This window comes from Zonotrichia leucophrys, chromosome 1A, assembly GCF_028769735.1.
Source record: "Zonotrichia leucophrys gambelii isolate GWCS_2022_RI chromosome 1A, RI_Zleu_2.0, whole genome shotgun sequence".
Lineage (NCBI taxonomy): Eukaryota > Metazoa > Chordata > Aves > Passeriformes > Passerellidae > Zonotrichia > Zonotrichia leucophrys.
In genome coordinates this window covers 72,724,946-72,744,198 of record NC_088170.1, presented here as the reverse complement: position 1 = coordinate 72,744,198, position 19,253 = coordinate 72,724,946, and the positions used below count along the sequence as shown (strand labels likewise).

General features: G+C 62.6%; 1 protein-coding gene across 1 annotated transcript in view; it reads right to left on the bottom strand.

Annotated features, from left to right (window-relative positions):
* SND1 (staphylococcal nuclease and tudor domain containing 1) overlaps positions 1–19,253 on the bottom strand; it is an 80,755-nt gene that overhangs the window by 54,857 nt on the left and 6,645 nt on the right. Inside the window, exons 4-10 of the mRNA XM_064703148.1 lie at positions 16,330–16,408; positions 14,497–14,657; positions 14,325–14,416; positions 12,874–13,029; positions 12,351–12,457; positions 11,038–11,128; positions 2,450–2,563 (exon numbers count right to left, since the gene is read on the bottom strand). Of these exons, the coding sequence (XP_064559218.1) occupies positions 2,450–2,563; positions 11,038–11,128; positions 12,351–12,457; positions 12,874–13,029; positions 14,325–14,416; positions 14,497–14,657; positions 16,330–16,408 (800 nt within the window). The remainder of the gene's footprint in view (positions 1–2,449; positions 2,564–11,037; positions 11,129–12,350; positions 12,458–12,873; positions 13,030–14,324; positions 14,417–14,496; positions 14,658–16,329; positions 16,409–19,253) is intronic.

Here is a 19,253-nt window from a genome sequence, read left to right as displayed (position 1 = left end):
GGCACGGCCAGGCTGGCTCGTGGCGCTCCAGGATGGAAAACAGCCTGGAAAAGGTGGGTCTGGAGCAATCCTGGCTCGGCCCCGTCGTGTGCACGGGCAGGAGCCTTCCCAGGAGCCTTCCCAGCATCTCCAGAGGCTCTGAAGGAGGAGGAGGAGGAGGAAGAGGAGGGATGTGCCAGGAACAAGGCAGGCGCTCTGAGGGTCTCGGGAGCTCCGTGATCCCACAGCTCTGAGTGTATCAGCCACGGAGGGAATGCAGCAACAGAGGGAACAGCAGCAATGTGGGGATAAATCCCTGCCCTGAGGAGCCCCTGCTGGACTGGCATCACCCAGAGGCGGCAGGAAATGCCCAGTTCTGCACCCCCAGAGCTGCCCCAGAAAGGGACACAGGGATCGGAGCCACATCCTGGCTCCCAGGGCAGCTCCAGAGCTCCGAGTGGGATGGAGACTCTGTGAAGAGGGATCAAGCCCTCATTCCAGTTTCTGGAACAGCTCCAAAGCTGTGAGCAGGGTGAAGGAGCCTCTGTGTGACACAGGAATCAATCCCTCATCCCAACTCCTGCAACAGCTCTGGAGCTGTGAGGGGATGAGGGAGACTCTGGACACAGGGATTGATCCCTCATCCCAGTTTCCAGCACAGCACTGAGCTCTGGGCACAGTCAGGGACACTGTGTGTGACACAGGAGCTGATCCCTCATCCTGCACAGCTCTGGGCACAGTCAGGGACACGCTGTGTGTGACACAGGAGCTGATCCCTCATCCTGCACAGCTCTGGGCACAGTCAGGGACACTGTGTGTGTGACACAGGAGCTGATCCCTCATCCTGCACAGCTCTGGGCACAGTCAGGGACACTCTGTGTGTGACACAGGGACTGATCCCTCATCCTGCACAGCTCTGGGCACAGTCAGGGACACTGTGTGTGACACAGGGACTGATCCCTCATCCTGCACAGCTCTGGGCACAGTCAGGGACACGCTGTGTGTGACACAGGAGCTGATCCCTCATCCTGCACAGCTCTGGGCACAGTCAGGGACACGCTGTGTGTGACACAGGGACAGATCCCTCATCCTGCACAGCTCTGGGCACAGTCAGGGACACTGTGTGTGACACAGGAGCTGATCCCTCATCCTGCACAGCTCTGGGCACAGTCAGGGACACTGTGTGTGACACAGGGACAGATCCCTCATCCTGCACAGCTCTGGGCACAGTCAGGGACACGCTGTGTGTGACACAGGACTGATCCCTCATCCTGCACAGCTCTGGGGACAGTCAGGGACACTGTGTGTGACACAGGGACAGATCCCTCATCCTGCACAGCTCTGGGCACAGTCAGGGACACTGTGTGTGACACAGGGACAGATCCCTCATCCTGCACAGCTCTGGGCACAGTCAGGGACACTCTGTGTGTGACACAGGGACTGATCCCTCATCCTGCACAGCCCCAGAGCTCTGGGCACAGTCAGGGACACGCTGTGTGTGACACAGGGACAGATCCCTCATCCTGCACAGCTCTGGGCACAGTCAGGGACACTCTTTGTGTGTGACACAGGAGCTGATCCCTCATCCTGCACAGCCCCAGAGCTCCGGGCAGGGCCAAGGGCACTCATTGTGTGCTGCACACACCAGGGTCATGTCCCGTTTCCCAGCCCAGGTCAGAACAGGGCCAAGGGCTCTCAGTGTGTGCTGCACACACACCAGGGCCATGTCCTGCTCCCCAGCCCAGCTCTGGAGCTCCGGGCAGGGCCAAGGACACTCCCCGTGCCCAACCCCAGCTCATCCCGGCGCTTTCATGTCCCTGCCGCGCGCTCGGATCCGGCTCCAGCAGCGCCGGCCTGAGAGAGCTCAAACACAGAGAGCAGGGACCAAGCTGTGCGGGAACAATGTGACTTTTCCAGCCTTTCCCAACGTTCCAGAGCCTGCCAGGAACCCATCGATCCCGAGCTACCAGTCACGAGCCAGCCCTGGTGTCCCTTGGAGCCCAGGACACGGCAGCTGCTGCTCTGGGGAGCCCAGCCAGCCCCACAGCCCAGGGGAAGGGAAACAGAGCATTCACCCCCTCAGGAGCAGCTGTGCAGCCTCCCGTGCCTGCCCCACGGATGGGGACACGAGGGCGTGAGGCCACAGGCACAGGTATCCCTAAGGAACATCCCAGCAGCTGGCAGCGCCCTCGGAACACGGGGGAAACTGAGGCAGGAGAGGGACGGAAGCATCTCCCTGCAGCCACCAGTGCACGCTCCAGCCCTTCCCAGGCCTCGGGCATCCCACGGGATGGGCTCCAGCAGGAAGGGAAAGGGGGCACGGGCATCCCAGGGGGAGCAGGAGCCTCATGGGAGGGGGCTCCATACAGAGCCGACCCTGCCCCCTGCCCGGCCCCTTCCCATCCTGCTCCCATCCCCTCCCTGTCCCCCGGCGCTGTCCCCTCCCCGGGCCCTGTCCCCGCGGTGTCACCTGGGCGCTGTCCCCCTCGAGCCGCGGGGGCCGGATGCTGGACAGGTGAATGGTTTTGTGGTCCCCGGAGTTGAGCTTCACCACGATGGCGTCGGCGTTGAGCACCTGCATCACCTGGGGACAGAGACAGAGCTGAGCGTGGGGACACCGAGGGCCAGGTGCCACCGCGACACCGGCCCTGCCACCCTGGCTGCCATCCCCAGCACAGGAGCAGCCCCAGCCCCAGCCTGGCTGTCACCAGTGGCTCCTGGCACGGTGACACGTGGCACACCAGGGCACTGCCAGCCGTGTGTGTGCTGTGCCAGGGCTCAGCCCCTGGGTTCCATTCCAGAGGGGCAGGAGCAGCAGCTGGACACTGGACAGGGGATGACGCTCGGGGAGGAGAGAGCAAGGATAGCCCGTGGTGGGAGCACACTAATCAGGATCATAAAGTCAGGGAATCCTGGAATGGGCTGGGTGGGCCCCTGCAGTGCCACCCCTGCCATGGCAGGGACCCCTCCCACTGTGCCAGGCTGCTCCAGCCCCAGTGCCCAGCCTGGCCTTGGGCACTGCAGGGATCAGGGGCAGCCCCAGCTGCTCTGGCAATGCCAGCCCAGGCAGGAATTGCTCATTGCCAAGATGCCACCCATGGCTGCCCTCTGGCAGTGGGAGCCATTCCCTGGGTGCTGTCCCTGCAGGCCTTGTCCCCAGTCCCTCTGCAGGCCCTGCCAGGGGCTCTCAGCTCTCCCTGGATCCCTCTCCTGTCCAGGCTGGGCACCCCCAGCTCTCCCAGCCTGGCTCCAGGCAGAGGGGACAGGAGGATCCCAGTGGGGCTCAGGACACACGGGTTTAGCATTCCCAGTTCTCCAGCCGGGCTGAATGGAGCTGCTGGACATTCCCAGTGGCAGGACAGGACCCTTCCCCTGCCTGCTCCCAGCACAGCCCAGTCCCCCCGGTCCAAAAGGCTCCCACTGCTGCTTTTCCCAGTGGGAATCCCACACATTACTCCCCATGGAGGGAGGCAGGAGCTGAGCCCGCTCCAGCCCTCTCTGCCCAGCAATCACACCCGCCCCTCGCAGCGTGCTGGGCCGGAGGCAGAGCAGGATTTAAGGAATTCTGATCCGAGCAGACACCACGGGGCACGGCAAAGCCCTCGGGAACGTCCCGGCCTCTCCCGGCTCGCAGCTCCTGCATGTTTCCTCGGCAGGAGCAGCCCAAAGCCGTGCGCCTGCCAAGTGGAGTAATCCAATCTCACGCTCCAGGGCATGCAGGGGCGAGGAGGGAGCGGCCTCTCTCCTTCCTGCCGCCCAAGACTCGGGAAAAGCGGGATGCGAAGCGGAGCCGCCGCAGCCAGGGCAGGGCGCTGCGGGTCAGCTCCGGGGGCACATCCCGCGCTCCATTACACATCCAGCACATGCTTCCCCGGGAGCCGCGGCAGCCGCGGGAGCCGCGGTCACATCTCATTTGTTCCCTGGCAGCAGGAGGCAGCAGCCGGCCAGCGGCTCCCGCGGCTCCCGCGGCTCCCGGAGGGGCGGCCCGGTCCGGTCCGGTCCGATCCGATCCGTGCGGGATGGGCAGGAGCGGCTCAGGGGAGCCTGCACAGGGGTGAGCCGGCTGAGACGGGGTGCAGGACACGGGAGGCAGGCAGCAGCACACGGATGCAGCAGGACATGGATGTAGGACATGGATGCAGCAGGACACGGGATGTAGGACATGGGATGCAGCAGGACATGGATGTAGCAGGACATGGATGCAGCAGGACAAGGGATGTAGGACATGGGATGCAGCAGGACATGGATGTAGCAGGACATGGATGCAGCAGGACACGGGATGTAGGACATGGGAAGCAGCAGGACATGGATGCAGCAGGACACGGGATGTAAGACATGGGATGTAGCAGGACATGGATGGATGTAGCGGGACACAGGATGTAGGACATGGGATGCAGCAGGACATGGATGTAGCAGTACATGGATGCAGCAGGACAAGGGATGTAGGACATGGGATGCAGCAGGACATGGATGTAGCAGGACATGGATGCAGCAGGACACGGGATGTAGGACACGGGATGCAGCAGGACATGGATGTAGCAGTACATGGATGCAGCAGGACACAGGATGTAGGACATGGGATGCAGCAGAACATGGATGGATGTAGCAGGACACGGGATGTAGGACATGGGATGCAGCAGGACATGGATGCAGCAGGACATGGATGCAGCAGGACACGGGATGTAGGACACGGGAAGCAGCAGGACATGGATGTAGCAGCACAAGGGATGTAGCAGAATATGGGATGAAGCAGGATACAGGATGAAGTAGGACATGGGATGCAGCAGGACACAGGATGCAGAACATGGGATGCAGCAGCACACAGATGTAGCAGGACACAGGATGAAGCAGGACGCAGGGTGTAGGACATGGGATGCAGCAGGACATGGGATTCAGCACAACACAGGATGTAACAGCACATGGATGCAGCAGGATACAGGATGAAGCAGGACACGGGATGCAGCAGGACATGGGTGTAGCAAGACACAGGACACAGGGTTTGGGATGCAGCAGGACACGGGTGTAGCAGAATATGGGATGCAGCAGGACACAGGATAAACCAGAATACAGGATGCAGGATATGGGATGCAGCAGGACACAGGATAAACCAGAATACAGGATGCAGGATATGGGATGCAGCAGGACACAGGATGCAGGAGATGGATATAGCAGGACACAGGATGCAGCAGGATACAGGATGTAGCAGGATATGGGATGTAGCAGGGCATAAGATGCAGCAGGACATGGATGTAGCAGATGATGGGATGTAGCAGGACAAGGGGTGTAGGACACAGGATGCAGCAGGACACAGATGTAGCAGGACATGGATGTAGGATGTAGGATACAGGAGGCAGCAGGACAAGGATGGAGCAGATGATGGGATGCAGCAGGACATGCAGCAGGACACAGATGTAGGACACAGGATGCAGCAGGACACGGCACCTGGAGCAGGGACATCGTGTCTCCCAGGCAGGACAGAGCTGGGTGGCAGCAGGAGCCAAGAGGGACCTCCAGAGTCCCTGCAGGGCCCTGACCCAGTTACAGAGGGTCCCTGCAGGACATGGAGTGCAGCAGGATATGGGATGCTGGAGGACAAGGGACACAGCAGGACGTGGGGCACAGGACACGGGACACAGCAGGACATGGGGCACAGGACAAGGGACACGGTACACGGGGCACAGCAGGACATGGCACCTGGGGCCAGGGCTCCCGTGGGATGCCAATCCCAGGCAGGACATGCAGGGTGGCACAAGGGGCACGCCCAGGTGCCCACCCTGCTTGGGCAGCCGCTCCCTGCTCCTGCTGGAGCCGCAGGGAGGGCAGGAGGGTCACAGGGGGTGACACGGTGACAGAACGGTGACAGAACGGTGACAGAACACAGCGACTCAGCACCGCCCCGGGGCCGGGGCTTTTGTCTCCCCCACGCTGGCAGCCCGCTGCAGCCACTTCCCTTATCCAATATTTATTGTGGCTTCTCCTGCCTGCGAGAGGCCCTTTGATAACGGGATTGGAGGGATTATTTTTTTAAAGCTCTGCAGCTGTTTCTTGCAGAGCCAGCACGCTCCGGCTGCGCTTCCCACGTCCCCCGGGCTGGGAGCAGCGAGGGCAGCTCCGCAATGTCCCTGTGGCACCGGCCACCCCGGCCACCCCCGTCCCACCACCGCTCCAGGGCAGGGAGCCCGCAGCCCTCCCCTGTCCACATTTATCAGGGAAGATGTTTTTCCTCACTGCAAGAGCTGGGCCAAACAAAGCCTCCAGTTTTCCACCCCGGGCTTTGCTTGTCCCCAGTACTGGGGGCACACAGGGAGGGAGAACTGGGACCAGTAGAGGACACAAAACCTCCCAGTCTGGGTGCCCTGGGCAGGGATGGCACAGACCCAGAGCCAAGACCAACCCGGGGAGGAGGAGGAGGAGGAAGCAGCAGAGGGGAAGCAGCTCTTCCTCTGAGAATTGGGAATTTCGCCATTCCAGGGCTCTGGCAGCACGACCTCACCCCTACAAACCCTGGATGTGCCCTAAAGGCATAGCTGATCCCAAATGCTGATCCCAATCCATGGGAACAGCCAGGGACAGACACAGAGCAGCCACAGGGCTGCGATCTGGGGACTTTGGGGTGCTGGAATGTGACCCTGGGGTGCTGGGATGTACCCTTGGAGCACTGGGATGTGACCCTGGGGTGCTGGGATGTGACCCTGGGGTGCTGGGATGTACCCTTGGAGCACTGGGATGTGATACTGGGGTGCTGGGATGTGACATTGGGGTGCTGGGATGTGACCCTGGGGTGCTGGGATGTGACATTGGGGTGCTGGGATGTGACCCCGGGGTGCTGGGATGGGACATTGGGGGCCAGGGATTCCACCTTTCGGGCTGGTTTCCCTGGGAGCTGGGGAGGACAAGGAGCCCCGTGCCTGGGGACCATGGGGACACGTCCCCACTCCCAAAGCTGCTGACTGCTGTGCTCCTAGGACAGCATCCCTGTCCCGGGACAGCACCCACTCTTGGGATGGACGGGGAGCATCCCCAAAGCTGAGGGTGACCTCCTGCACCCCAACAAGGACGGTGGCACTTGGGGAGCCAGAGCCCAGCACCAGGAGAGGCTCGAGTGTCCCCCCACCCAAAAATGTCCTTTGGAGGGGTTCTGGCAGGGTCTGGCACTCAGCCCAGGAGCAGCGCCCAGGCTCGGCTCTGGCACATGCCCCGAGCTCGGGGATGATTTGCCCGCGACCAGAGCTCCCAGCAAGGGGAACAAAGCCCGGCATGATCAGAGGGGCCGGGCCGGGCTCAGGAGCGAGGCAGGGCAGCAGAGGGGCGGGACACGGCCCGGGGGCTGCCGCAGCCCCCCCTGCAGAGGATGGCTCCCAGCCCAGCCCAGTGCAGGCACGGCTCCGGCTCCGCAGCAGCGTGTCCCAAATCCCGCTGCTCCCAGAGCAGCTGATGCAGGGATTTCGGGAGCGAGCCTCAGCCCCTTTGACATTTCCCTTCCTCTGTTTTCCCCTCGCCAGCCCCACGGCCGCGGGCTGGCCGAGCCTCCCCTGCCCCCCAGCCCAGCCCTGTGCCCCCAGCGCCGGCAGCCGCAGCCAAGACCAGCCGGAGCCCGTTTGCCGCGGCTCATCAACGGTGCAAAGGCAGGTTGGGATCTTCCTCCTCCTCCTCCTCCTCCCCCTCCCCTCGCAGCCCCTTCCAGCAGCTCCTGCGTCAGCTCTGCCGCTGCGAACGAGCCCCGCTGTGCCGAGCACGGAGGCGGCTGCGGCGCCATCCCTGCCCGCCCGCTCCGTGCCCGAACCCGGTACCGGCACCGGCACGGGCCGAGCCCCGGGGAGCCGCACGCTGCCCAGCTGCGGGCCCCGCGCTGCCATCTGCCCTCCTTTGCCCTGTCGCTTACGATTCCGAGCGCGGGGAAAAAGAACAAAAAGCCCCCAAAGTGACACCGAAATGCGGGGGCGCTGCGGCTGCCAAAGGCCAAATTCCAGAGCCCCGTGCGAAGAGCAGGAGCGACCCAACAGGCGGAGAAATGCCAGTCTCCTCCCCGAAAAGCGGGACGCGGTGTTGGCTGCCTTTGGGGGCTCCCGGGGACCCCGCAGAGCCGGGGAATTGGGGGCATCCTGCAAACTCTGCCCCCCAACCCACCCCACAGCACCGGGGGTCAGTGCCCACCATTGCCAGGGGAAAGCCGGACCCCCATTGCTCCTGGGCATGGGGGGCGATGCTGCTGATGCCAAAGCCACCCCGACACCCCTCTCCAGAGACTGGGGGCCCCCCTGCTGCTATCCCACAGCATCACGGCATCGTGGAAGCGCCGGGAGCATCCAGCCGCCCCCTCCAGCAGCTGAGCGGAGCGTGACTGACGGCGCTGGCACCGCTCCTGGCACCGCTCCTGGCACCGCTCCTGGCACCGCTCCGGCGGCAGCCGCTGCCAGCGGCGCTTCCCGGCGTTCCAGCGCCGGCACGCGGCCCTGCCGTGCCCACGGGACACCTGCCCAGGTGTCATTTGTCACCGCCACGGCCTCATCCCGAGGGATGGGCTCTCAATGCCGGACCCCCGCAGCCCCTCCGAGCTCGGTGTCCCTGCACTGCTCCCACAGGGAATGCCCTCCCTGGTTTGGGTGGGTTTTGGGGAGCCCTGCTCCTGTCCCAGTCACATCTGAGCCCCGGAGCAAGCACAGGAGCCATTCCCAACCTCATCCCAGCGGACACGATCCACAGGGATCAGCTCTGAGCAGCTACAGGAGCTCCTGGCTGTCCTGGCAGCTCCAGAGATTTTTCCATCACTGCTCCATTCAACCCTTGGCATCCAAGAGACCCCCAGGGTCTGCAAAGGCTTGATCCCATTCCTGCATCCCTCCAGGATCTGCCAGGCTTGATCCCATTCCTGCATCCCTCCAGGATCTGCCAGGCTTGATCCCATTCCTGCATTCCCAAGGATCTGCCGGGTTTGATCCCATTCCTGCATTCCCAAGGATCTGCCAGCTTTGATCCCATTCCTGCTTTTCCAAGGAGCTGCCAGGTTTGATCCCATTCCTGCATCCCCCAGGATCTGCCAGCTTTGATCCCATTCCTGCTTTTCCAAGGATCTGCCGGGTTTGATCCCATTCCTGCTTTTCCAAGGATCTGCCAGCTTTGATCCCATTCCTGCATTCTCCAGGATCTGCCAGCTTTGATCCCATTCCTGCATTCCCCAGGATCTGCCAGGTTTGATCCCATTCCTGCTTTTCCCAAGGATCTGCCGGGTTTGATCCCATTCCTGCATCCCCCAGGATCTGCCAGGTTTGATCCCATTCCTGCATTCCCCAGAATCTGCCATCCCATTCCTGCATTCCCCAGGAGCACCCAGGCGAGGCCAGGTTGCTCGGACACGATCCCGATCCCGGCAGGACCGGACCGGAGCAGCGAGAAGGACCCGACCCTGCGCAGGGACCAGGCCGGCTTTCCAAGAAATGTGGCTGCTGCCCATGCCCAGGGAAATTCCAGCGGCTCGGGAGCCGCGGCCGCTGCCTGGGCGAGGCGGCAGCTCCATCTAGTGGGGCCGATGCCGCGGATCCTGCCCGGATCCTGCCCGGATCCTGCAGCTCCTGCATCCCACCGGGACCGGCCCACACGGCTTCACCTCCCTCCTGCACCAGCTGTGCCCTTGGATCTGCGCTGGGACAGGGATTGCTGAGCACCCATGGGCAGGGATTGCTGTGCATCCATGGGCAGGGATTGCTGGGGCATCCATGGGCAGGGATTGCTGGGCATCCATGGGCAGGGATTGCCGGGCACCCATGGGCAGGGATTGCCGGGCACCCATGGGCAGGGATTCCTGGGCATCCATGGGCAGGGATTGATGGGGCATCCATGGGCAGGGATTGCCCGGCATCCATGGGCAGGGATTGCTGGGGCATCCATGGGCAGGGATTGCCCGGCATCCATGGGCAGGGATTCCTGGGCACCCATGGGCAGGGATTGCCTGGCATCCATGGGCAGGGATTGCCCGGCATCCATGGGCAGGGATTGCTGGGCACCCATGGGCAGGGATTGCCTGGCATCCATGGGCAGGGATTGCTGGGGCATCCATGGGCAGGAATTCCTGGGCATCCATGGGCAGGGATTGCTGAGCACCCATGGGCAGGGATTCCTGGGCACCCATGGGCAGGGATTGCTGAGCACCCATGGGCAGGGATTGCTGGGCATCCATGGGCAGGGATTGATGGGGCATCCATGGGCAGGGATTGCTGGGCACCCATGGGCAGGGATTGCCGGGCATCCATGGGCAGGGATTCCTGGGCACCCATGGGCAGGGATTCCTGGGCACCCATGGGCAGGGATTGCCTGGCATCCATGGGCAGGGATTGCTGGGGCACCCATGGGCAGGGATTGCCTGGCATCCATGGGCAGGGAACACACCAGCACCCACCAGGAGAGGGGCTCAGCAGCATCTCCCGCCTTTGGGAGAAGTGGGAATCAATCCATGGGGCAGCCAATCCCCTGGGAGGATCAGGAATTGATCCATGGGGTAGCCAATCCCCTGGGAGGATCAGGAATTGATCCATGGGGTATCCAATCCCCAGGAGGATCAGGAATTGATCCATGGGCAGCCAATCCCCTGGGAGGATCAGGAATTGATCCATGGGCAGCCATTCTCCAGGAGGATCAGGAATTGATCCATGGGGTAGCCAATCCCCTGGGAGGATCAGGAATTGATCCATGGGCAGCCATTCCCCTGGGAGGATCAGGAATTGATCCATGGGCAGCCAATCCCCAGGATGATCAGGAATCAGCTGAGATGCAATCCCATCCCTGTGGCCCCAGCTGACCAGAGCGAGGTGCCAGGACTCCCCCAGTCCGTGCCCACACACCAAAGCCCCTCTGTCTCTCTCAGGGCTCCTTCCCTTCTCCTGGCACCTCTTCCCACTCCAGCCCTGCTGGGGATCCCTGAGCACAGCTGGGATCCATGGCTGGGATCCAGCCCAGGGAAACCCTTCTGGGGTTTGTGCAAACCCATTGAGAGGCCAGACTGGCACCATGGGCACCCCGTGCTGTGCCCATGCTCCCCACATGTCCCTTCCCAGCCCCGCTCACCTTGGCCACAAACTGTTTGTCCTTCTGATCCAGGTTTGCCGTGGGGGCCACGTAATCCCTCCAGATCCTCAGCTTGCGCTCCTTGGCAAACCTGCGGGGTGGGGACAGTGGGACACGGGGCTGGGACACCTGGACGTGCTGGGGGTGGCACTCCAGCAAAGCCCCGGGGAGAGATGGAGGGGAGATCCCATCAATCCCACCCGGGATCAGCCACATGGGGTCTGGGCACCCCACGGGTGCAGCTGGGAGCACTGGGAGCACTGGGATCAGCAGAGAGCACGGGGATCAGCTGGGAGCACTGGGAGCACTGGGATCAGCTGGGAGTTGTGGGAATCACAGGAAATCAGCTGGAAGCACTGGGATCAGCAGGATCAGAGGGATCAACTGGGAGCACTGAGATCAGCCGGGAGCCACAGGAGAAGAGGGAACAGAGGGAGGAGAGGAATCAGCTGGATCAGTGGGATCAGCAGGAGCACTGGGATCAGCTGGAAGGAATGGCAACAGTGGGAGCAGTAGGATCAGCCGGGAGCACTGGGATCAGCTGGGAGCAGCAGGAGCAGAGGGAACAGAGGGAGCAGCAGGAGGAGAAGGAACAGAGGGATCAGCCGGGAACACTGGGATCAGCAGGAGCAGAGGGAGCAGCAGGAGCAGCAGGAGCAGAGGGAGCAGAGGGAGCAGAGGGAGCAGAGGGAGCAGCAGGAGCAGAGGGAAAGGAGGCACTGGGATCAGCAGGAGCACTGGGATCAGCAGGAGCAGCAGGAGCAGAGGGAGCAGAGGGATCAGCAGGAGCAGAGGGAACAGCAGGATCAGCAGGAGCATCAGGAGCAGAGGGAGCAGGAGGAGCAGAGGGAACAGAGGGAGCAGAGGGAGCAGCAGGAGCAGAGGGATCAGCAGGAGCAGAGGGAGCAGAGGGAGCAGAGGGATCAGCAGGAGCAAAGGGAACAGAGGGAGCAGAGGGAGCAGCAGGAGCAGAGGGATCAGCAGGAGCACTGGGATCAGCAGGAGCAGAGGGAACAGAGGGAACAGAGGGAGCAGAGGGAGCAGAGGGAGCAGAGGGAGCAGCAGGAGCAGAGGGAACAGAGGGAGCAGAGGGAGCAGAGGGAGCAGAGGGAGCAGCAGGAGCAGAGGGATCAGCAGGAGCAGAGGGAGCAGCAGGAGCAGAGGGAGCAGCAGGAGCAGAGGGAGCAGAGGGAACAGAGGGAGCAGCAGGAGCAGAGGGAGCAGCAGGAGCAGAGGGAACAGAGGGAGCAGAGGGAGCAGCAGGAGCAGAGGGAGCAGCAGGAGCAGAGGGAGCAGCAGGATCCCCGCCCCACCTCTCGGCCGCGCGCAGTTTGTCGGCGCCGCGGGTGTAGACGGCGATGGACCAATCCACGCAGCGGGCAAAGCCCTCCTTCAGCAGCAGCTCTGTGATGTTCCCGTTCTGCGGGGAGCAGGAGAGGGCCCAGGGTCAGCAGGATCCCCCCAGGGTCAGCAGGATCCCCCCAGGCCCTGTCCCTGCTGGGGGGGACCTGCACAGCCCCTTCAACGTCCCCTGACCTCCCAGTGCTACTGGAGACCCCACCAGTAACACCCCCTCCTCACACAGACCAGGATGTCCCAAACCCACCAGGAAACAGCCCAAAATCCCAGTGACACCCCAGGCTCTGCCCTACTCACAGACCAGGATGTCCCAAACCCACCAGGAAACAGCCCAAAATCCCAGTGACACCCCAGGCTCTGCCCTACTCACAGACCAGGATGTCCCAAACCCACCCAAGCCCCGATTCCCCCACTGGGAGCACCCTGTGACCCCCAGAGCGTCCCCAGCCCCCGGAGGCAGCCCGTGGCGGCTCTCACCGGGTGCAGGATGGTGCCCAGGATGTTCTGGTTGTGGCAGCTCTCCAGGACAATCTGCACGTCCCTCTGCAGCAGCCGGGACTCCGTGAAGAATTTGGCTTCGGCCGCAAACGGCTCCGGGACCTCGGAGTCGGCCTCGCGCTTGAAGGTGGGACACTGCGGGGCACGGGGACAGTCAGGGCATGGAGGGGCCCAAATCCTGAGGCTGCCCCCATTCCCCAGCCCCAGGGGTGTTTTGGGGACTGAAATTGGGGAATCCGTGTAAGGACAGAGCGCTTTGACTGCCCTGGGAAACAGGGACCGACTCCAGTTCAGGGACACATGGACAGGGACCTGGAGCTGCTGCAGGGCTGGAGCCCCCCAGCTCCCAGGGATCCAGGCTGGGAGAGCTGGGAATGCCCAGCCTGGACAGGAGAAGGATCCAGAGAGAGCTGAGAGCCCCTGGCAGGGCCTGCAGGGGGACTGGGGACAAGGCCTGCAGGGACAGCACCCAGGGAATGGCTCCCACTGCCAGAGGGCAGCCATGGGTGGCATCTTGGCAATGAGCAATTCCTGCCTGGGCTGGCATTGCCAGAGCAGCTGGGGCTGCCCCTGATCCCTGCAGTGCCCAAGGCCAGGCTGGGCACTGGGGCTGGAGCAGCCTGGCACAGTGGGAGGTGTCCCTGCCATGGCACGGTGGCACTGCAGGGGCTCTGAGGTCCCTTCCCACACAAACAAGTTCTGTGGTTCCTTGAACTTGAACAACAGCAGGAATTTCTCCATGGGAAGGGTGATCAGACATTGGAAGGGGCTGCCCATGGAGTTCAAGGAACTCCTGGAGGTGGCACTCAGGGCTCTGGGCTGGGGACAAGGTGGGCATTGGGCACAGCTGGGACTGCATGGGCTGGGAGGGCTTTTCCAGCCTCAGGGATCCTGAGATCCCGTGAACTCCCAGTGCAATCCTGACCAGGGTGTCTGACAGCCCCACCCAGGCCACACCTGTCCCCACCCCATGGTGACACCTCCTGCTCCCAGCCTGGTACTGCAGGTGCAGCAGGTGACAAGGATGTCCCTCCATCCCTCCCTGCTGCAGCCTGGGACCCAGACAGGGGCAGGAGCCACGGAGGTCGGACAGGGAAGGAACTGGGCAGTGGGAATGGGGCAGAGGGAATGGGGCAGTGGGAATGGGGCAGAGGGAATGGGGCAGAGGAAATTCGGCAGTGGGAATGGGGCAGTGGGAACAGGGCTGGGGGAATGTGGGGGAAAGGGGCACAGGGAATCTGGCAATGGGAATAGGGGCAGAGGGAATGGGGCAGCAGGAATGGGGCACCAGGAATGGGGCAGAGGGAATTGAGCAGTGGGAACTGGGCAGCAGGAATGTGGCAGCAGGAATTGAGCAAGGGGAATGGGGCAGTGAGAACTGGACAGTAGGAACTGAGCAGTGGGAATGGGGCAGAAGGAAAGGGGCTCACCTTGATCCCCGAGAGCATGACGGTGACCAGGTAGAAGTCGGGCAGGAGCAGGGCCCTCACCACGCTGCCGTCCCGCACGTGCTCGATGATGGCTGCAGTGACAGCGGAGCTCAGCCCGCTGGGCTGGGGACACGGGGACACAGGGGGACACAGGGACACGGGGACACCTCACCATTGACGGGTTTCTGGTGCAGGGAGTCCACGAAGTGCCGGGGGTTCTCCAGGGTGTACTTGAGGTCGCGCACGGTGTGCGAGCCCGTGCCCTCGCTCCACATGCCCTTCTTGGCGCTGCGGGCCTGCTCCTCCAGCTCGGCCAGCCGGCTCTGCTCGGGGCTGTGGGCACGGGGGTGTCATGGTTTGAGCCCCGCAGCCTCGGGGGCTCAGGGCCATCCCCCCGGAGCCAACCCAGCTCCTCCCACCGCCCATCCCAGGGGAATGCAGCGGGAAGCGCCTCCTGCTCCTGCTGCCATGGATGGGGAGGAGAGCCCGGGAACCCCTCCAGAGGCTGCTCTGAGCACCATGAGGGAAAAGCAGCGGCGTTCCCGGCTCCCAGCAGGGCAGAGCCAGTCTGGGAGAGCAGGGAAGGCACATTCCATGGGAACCCAGGGATCAGCCCAGCCCTGCACGCACAGGGAGCCACTGAGGGGCCACCAAAGTGGGCACAATCTCTTCCCAGCCCTGGCACAACAAACTCAGGGATATTGAACAGAGCAGCTGGGGCTGCCCCTGATCCCTGCAGTGCCCAAGGCCAGGCTGGGCACTGGGGCTGGGCACACACTGGCACAGTGGGAGGTGTCCCTGCCATGGCAGGGGGGGCACTGCAGGGGCTCTGGGGTCCCTTCCTGTCCATTCCATGACTCCATGACCCCACAAAGGAGGCTGACCCTGCCCTGAAGTGTCCTGCCCCTCTGGAATGGATCCTGTCCCCATGGCTGCAGCCCTCTCCCACACCCCAGGATGGGAGGGAGCCCAGGAGAAGCCTCGGCTCTGCTGGCACAGGGATCACCCAGCCAGATCCAGCACCAGCCCTGTCCCAGCACCTCCTCTGCAGGGGGAATGAAGGGGATTCAACCCCACCCCAGGAGTGACTTTGGAGGCCCCCAGAGAGTCCCTGCTCCATAACACCTGTGCCTCAGCGTCCAGGGAAGGAGGCAGCCCCTGCCCAGCCCCAAAGCCCATAGGACACCCTAGGGATGCCTGTGGGATGTGGGCACCTCGGGAGCTGAGGAGCAGGGCCTGGCCCTGCAGCTGAGGGACCCAGGGGCTCCGTGCCTGAGCACCAGCCCAGGATCGGGATCAGGATAGGATGGGATCAGGATGGGGATGGGATCAGGATAAGGATGGGATGGAATCAGGATCAGGATTGGGATGGGATCAGGATCAGGATTAGGATGGGATCAGTATCAGGATAGGATCAGGATCAGGATCAGGATTGGGATGGGATCAGGATCAGGATCAGGATTGGGATGGGATCAGGATCAGGATGGGATCAGGATCAGGATGGGACCAGGATCAGGATCAGGATGGGATCAGGATGGGGATGGGATCAGGATCGGGATCAGGATCAGGATGGGATCAGGATTGGGATCAGGATCAGGATCAGGATGGGATCAGGATCAGGATCAGGACTGGAATCAGGATCAGGATCGGGATCAGGATCAGGATGGGATCAGGATCAGGATCAGGATTGGGATGGGATCAGGATGGGATCGGGATCAGGATCAGGATGGGATCAGGATTGAGATAGGATCAGGATCGGGATCAGGATAGGATGGGATCAGGATCAGGATTGGGATGGGATCAGGATGGGATCAGGATCGGGATCGGGATCAGGATCAGGATCAGGATAAGGATCAGGATCAGGATTGGGATCAGGATCAGGATCAGGATGGGATCAGGATCAGGATCAGGATCAGGACTGGAATCAGGATCGGGATCGGGATCAGGATCAGGATGGGATCAGGATCAGGATCAGGATCAGGATGGGGATGGGATCAGCACGTACTTGTTGGCTCGGATGCCCTCCCGCCGGGACGCCAGTCCTTCTGCCACCAGGGACTCAGCAATGTTCTCACCATTGGTGTCTGAGAGAGGAGAGCAGCAGGTGAGAGGGGCCAGAGGGACACGGGAATGGGGCAGCATTCCCAGTGATCAGGTAAGCAGTGCTGGAACAACCCCAGAGCTCCCCTGGGGACACAGCCTGGGCTCCCTGACCCCTTTCCATGGGGAAATTCCTGCTGTGCCCACCCTGAGCTGCCCATGCCCAGCCTGAGGCCGCTCCCTCTGCTCCTGTCCCTGTTCCCCGGCTGTGCCCTCCTGGCAGGGACTTGTGCAGAGCCACCAGGGCCCCTGAGCCTCCTCTGCTCCAGGCTCAGCCCCTGCCCAGCTCCCCCAGCCCTGCTGGGGCTCCAGGCCATTCCCAGCCCCACTCCCTGGGCACTGCAGCCCCTCCAGGGCTCTCCTGAGCTGCCCCAGGATCCCAGGGGGTCCCTGGGCAGGGCCAGCACAGGGACAGTCCCTGCCCTGGGCCGTGCCCACCCTGGGGCCGTGCCCATCGCCCTCCTGCCCCCTGGGCTCGTGTGCAGCTGCTGGCACAGCACCCCCAGGGCCGTTCCCAGCTTTCCAGCCCCCTGTCCCAGCCTGGAGCTGAGCCCAGGGCAGCAGCACCTGGCACCTGGCCTGGCTGGCCCTCACCCTGCTGTGCCCATCCCCCTGCAGAGCTCCCTGCTCTCCATCCTCCCCAGGCAGGAGCTGCTGCAGGGAATCTGTCACAGCATTCCCACATTAATGGCGCTCAAACCCTGACAAACTTCATCAGGAAACATTTTCTGCCTCATTTCTCCCGCCCGCGCCGCTGCAGGCGGGGCTGGAGCAGGGATGGGGACGGCTCCCCCCAGCACCCCAACCCTCCCCAGCCCCATTCCCTGCCCTGGGATGGCCCTGGCTGCTCAGGGGAGAGCAGAGCAGCAGCTCCCCAAACCCAAGGTCCACACTGCATTCCATGGTCCTGGATCTGGGGGGTCCTTCCCAGCCAAAACGTTTGTGATTCCAACCCCTCCCTCTGCAGCAGGGGACCCCCCCATCCCAACGGGCCCCCCAGTCCCACCAGGAGCTCAGAGTGCACCACGGCATGGCCTGAGCGGGAAGGGACACACAGGGATCTGCACCCTCGGATCCCAGAGCCATCCTGGGCCCCCTCCCTTGGCAGAGCCCCCTGCCCCATCCTGCCGGCCTCGGGATCTGCCTGGGATGTCCTAAGGCTGGCTGGATGAGCCCATCCCTGCTCCTGCTCTGGGAAAGGCTCTGAGTGCCACGGGAGTGCCAGGAAAGGCTCTGAGTGCCATGGGAATGCCAGGAAAAGCTCTGAGTGCCACAGAAATGTCCTGATTGCAATGGGAATGCCAGGAAAGGCTCTGAGTGCCATGGGAATGCCAGGAAAGGCTTTGAGTGCCATGGGAGTGCCATGGAAAGGCTCTGAGTGCCACAGGAGTGCCATGGAAAGGCTCTGAGTGCCACAGGAGTGCCATGGAAAGGCTCTGAGTGCCATGGAAAGGTCCTGAGTGCCATGGGAATGCCAGGAAAAGCTCTGAATGCCACAGAAATGTCCTGATTGCAATGGGAATGCCTGGAAAGGCTCTGAGTGCCACAGAAATGCTCTGAGTGCCATGGAAAGGCTCTGAGTGCCACAGGAATGCCAGGAAAGGCTGCGAGTGCCATGGGAATGCTCTGAGTGCCACAGGAATGCCAGGAAAGGCTCTGAGTGCCATGGAAAGGCTGCGAGTGCCATGGGAGTGCCAGGAAAGGCTCTGAGTGCCATGGGAATGCTCTGAGTGCCACAGGAATGCCAGGAAATGCCCCAAGAGCCACAAGAATGCTCTGAGTGCCACAGGGAGCACACCTGGAGCAGCTGCTCCCCCTTTCCAGCCCATTCCCACATGGAAAACAGCCGAGTCCGCAGGGATGTGGGGCTGAGGGCACCCAACCCCCCCAGTCCCCATTTCCCCCAAAACTCAGCAGCCCCTTCCCCGTGCCTGGCCCTTCCCTCCTTCCCGTGGGACTGCAGTGCCCGGGAGCTGTGTCCAAGCCCAGCCACATCCCCCTGGTATCCCAAATATCCCAGGGCAGGGCTGTCCCAGCTCCACAGGGAGCATCACAGCGAGGGAGAGCCCCAAACCCACCCGGCGTGAATTCCTTTCGGGATCTCAGCCCCAGACAGGCAAGAGATTTGTAACAACAGAAAGGATGGGGAAGGGGAAGCTGTGGGAATTCACCCAGAGCTGCTCCTTGTGCCCATGAGCTCCAGCTCAGCCGGGATCAGCACGGGGCATTTCCCTCTCTCCCAAAACTGGGAATCCATGGAGGAGTGGGAATGCATCCTGCTGCTGCCACAGCGCACCCCAACACCTCCGCTGCCCACTGCATCCCCCCAAAAGGGATTTCCAGCTGCATTTGTGCTTAGGGCACTCCAGGCTGAGCCCAGGAACGCTCCTGGAGCAGGGAGAGCAGAGCTTGGAAACCCGGGGGGCTGGAGCAGACACCCCTCACTGCCCTCCCAGAGCTGGGGGCCATGGAAAAGCATGGAAAAGTGATGGGAAAGCAGGCAGGCATCCTCCTGCTGATGGCACAGCCCAACACAGCCCAAGCATCCCCCTGTGCTGCCCCCAGAGCCACCTTTTCCCAGGTAAAACACCCTGGAACCACCTTTTCCCAGGTAAAACACCCTAGAACCACCTTCACCCAGGTAAAACATCCTAGAACCACCTTTTCCCAGGTAACCCATCGAGCCTCCCTTTTTCCCAGGTAACCCATCCATCCTAACCTACCCATCCTCACCTTTTCCCAGGTAAAACATCCAGCCTCAGTTTCTCCCAGGTACCCCATCCATCCTCCCCTTTTCCCAGGTAACCCATCCAGAGCCACTTTTTCCCA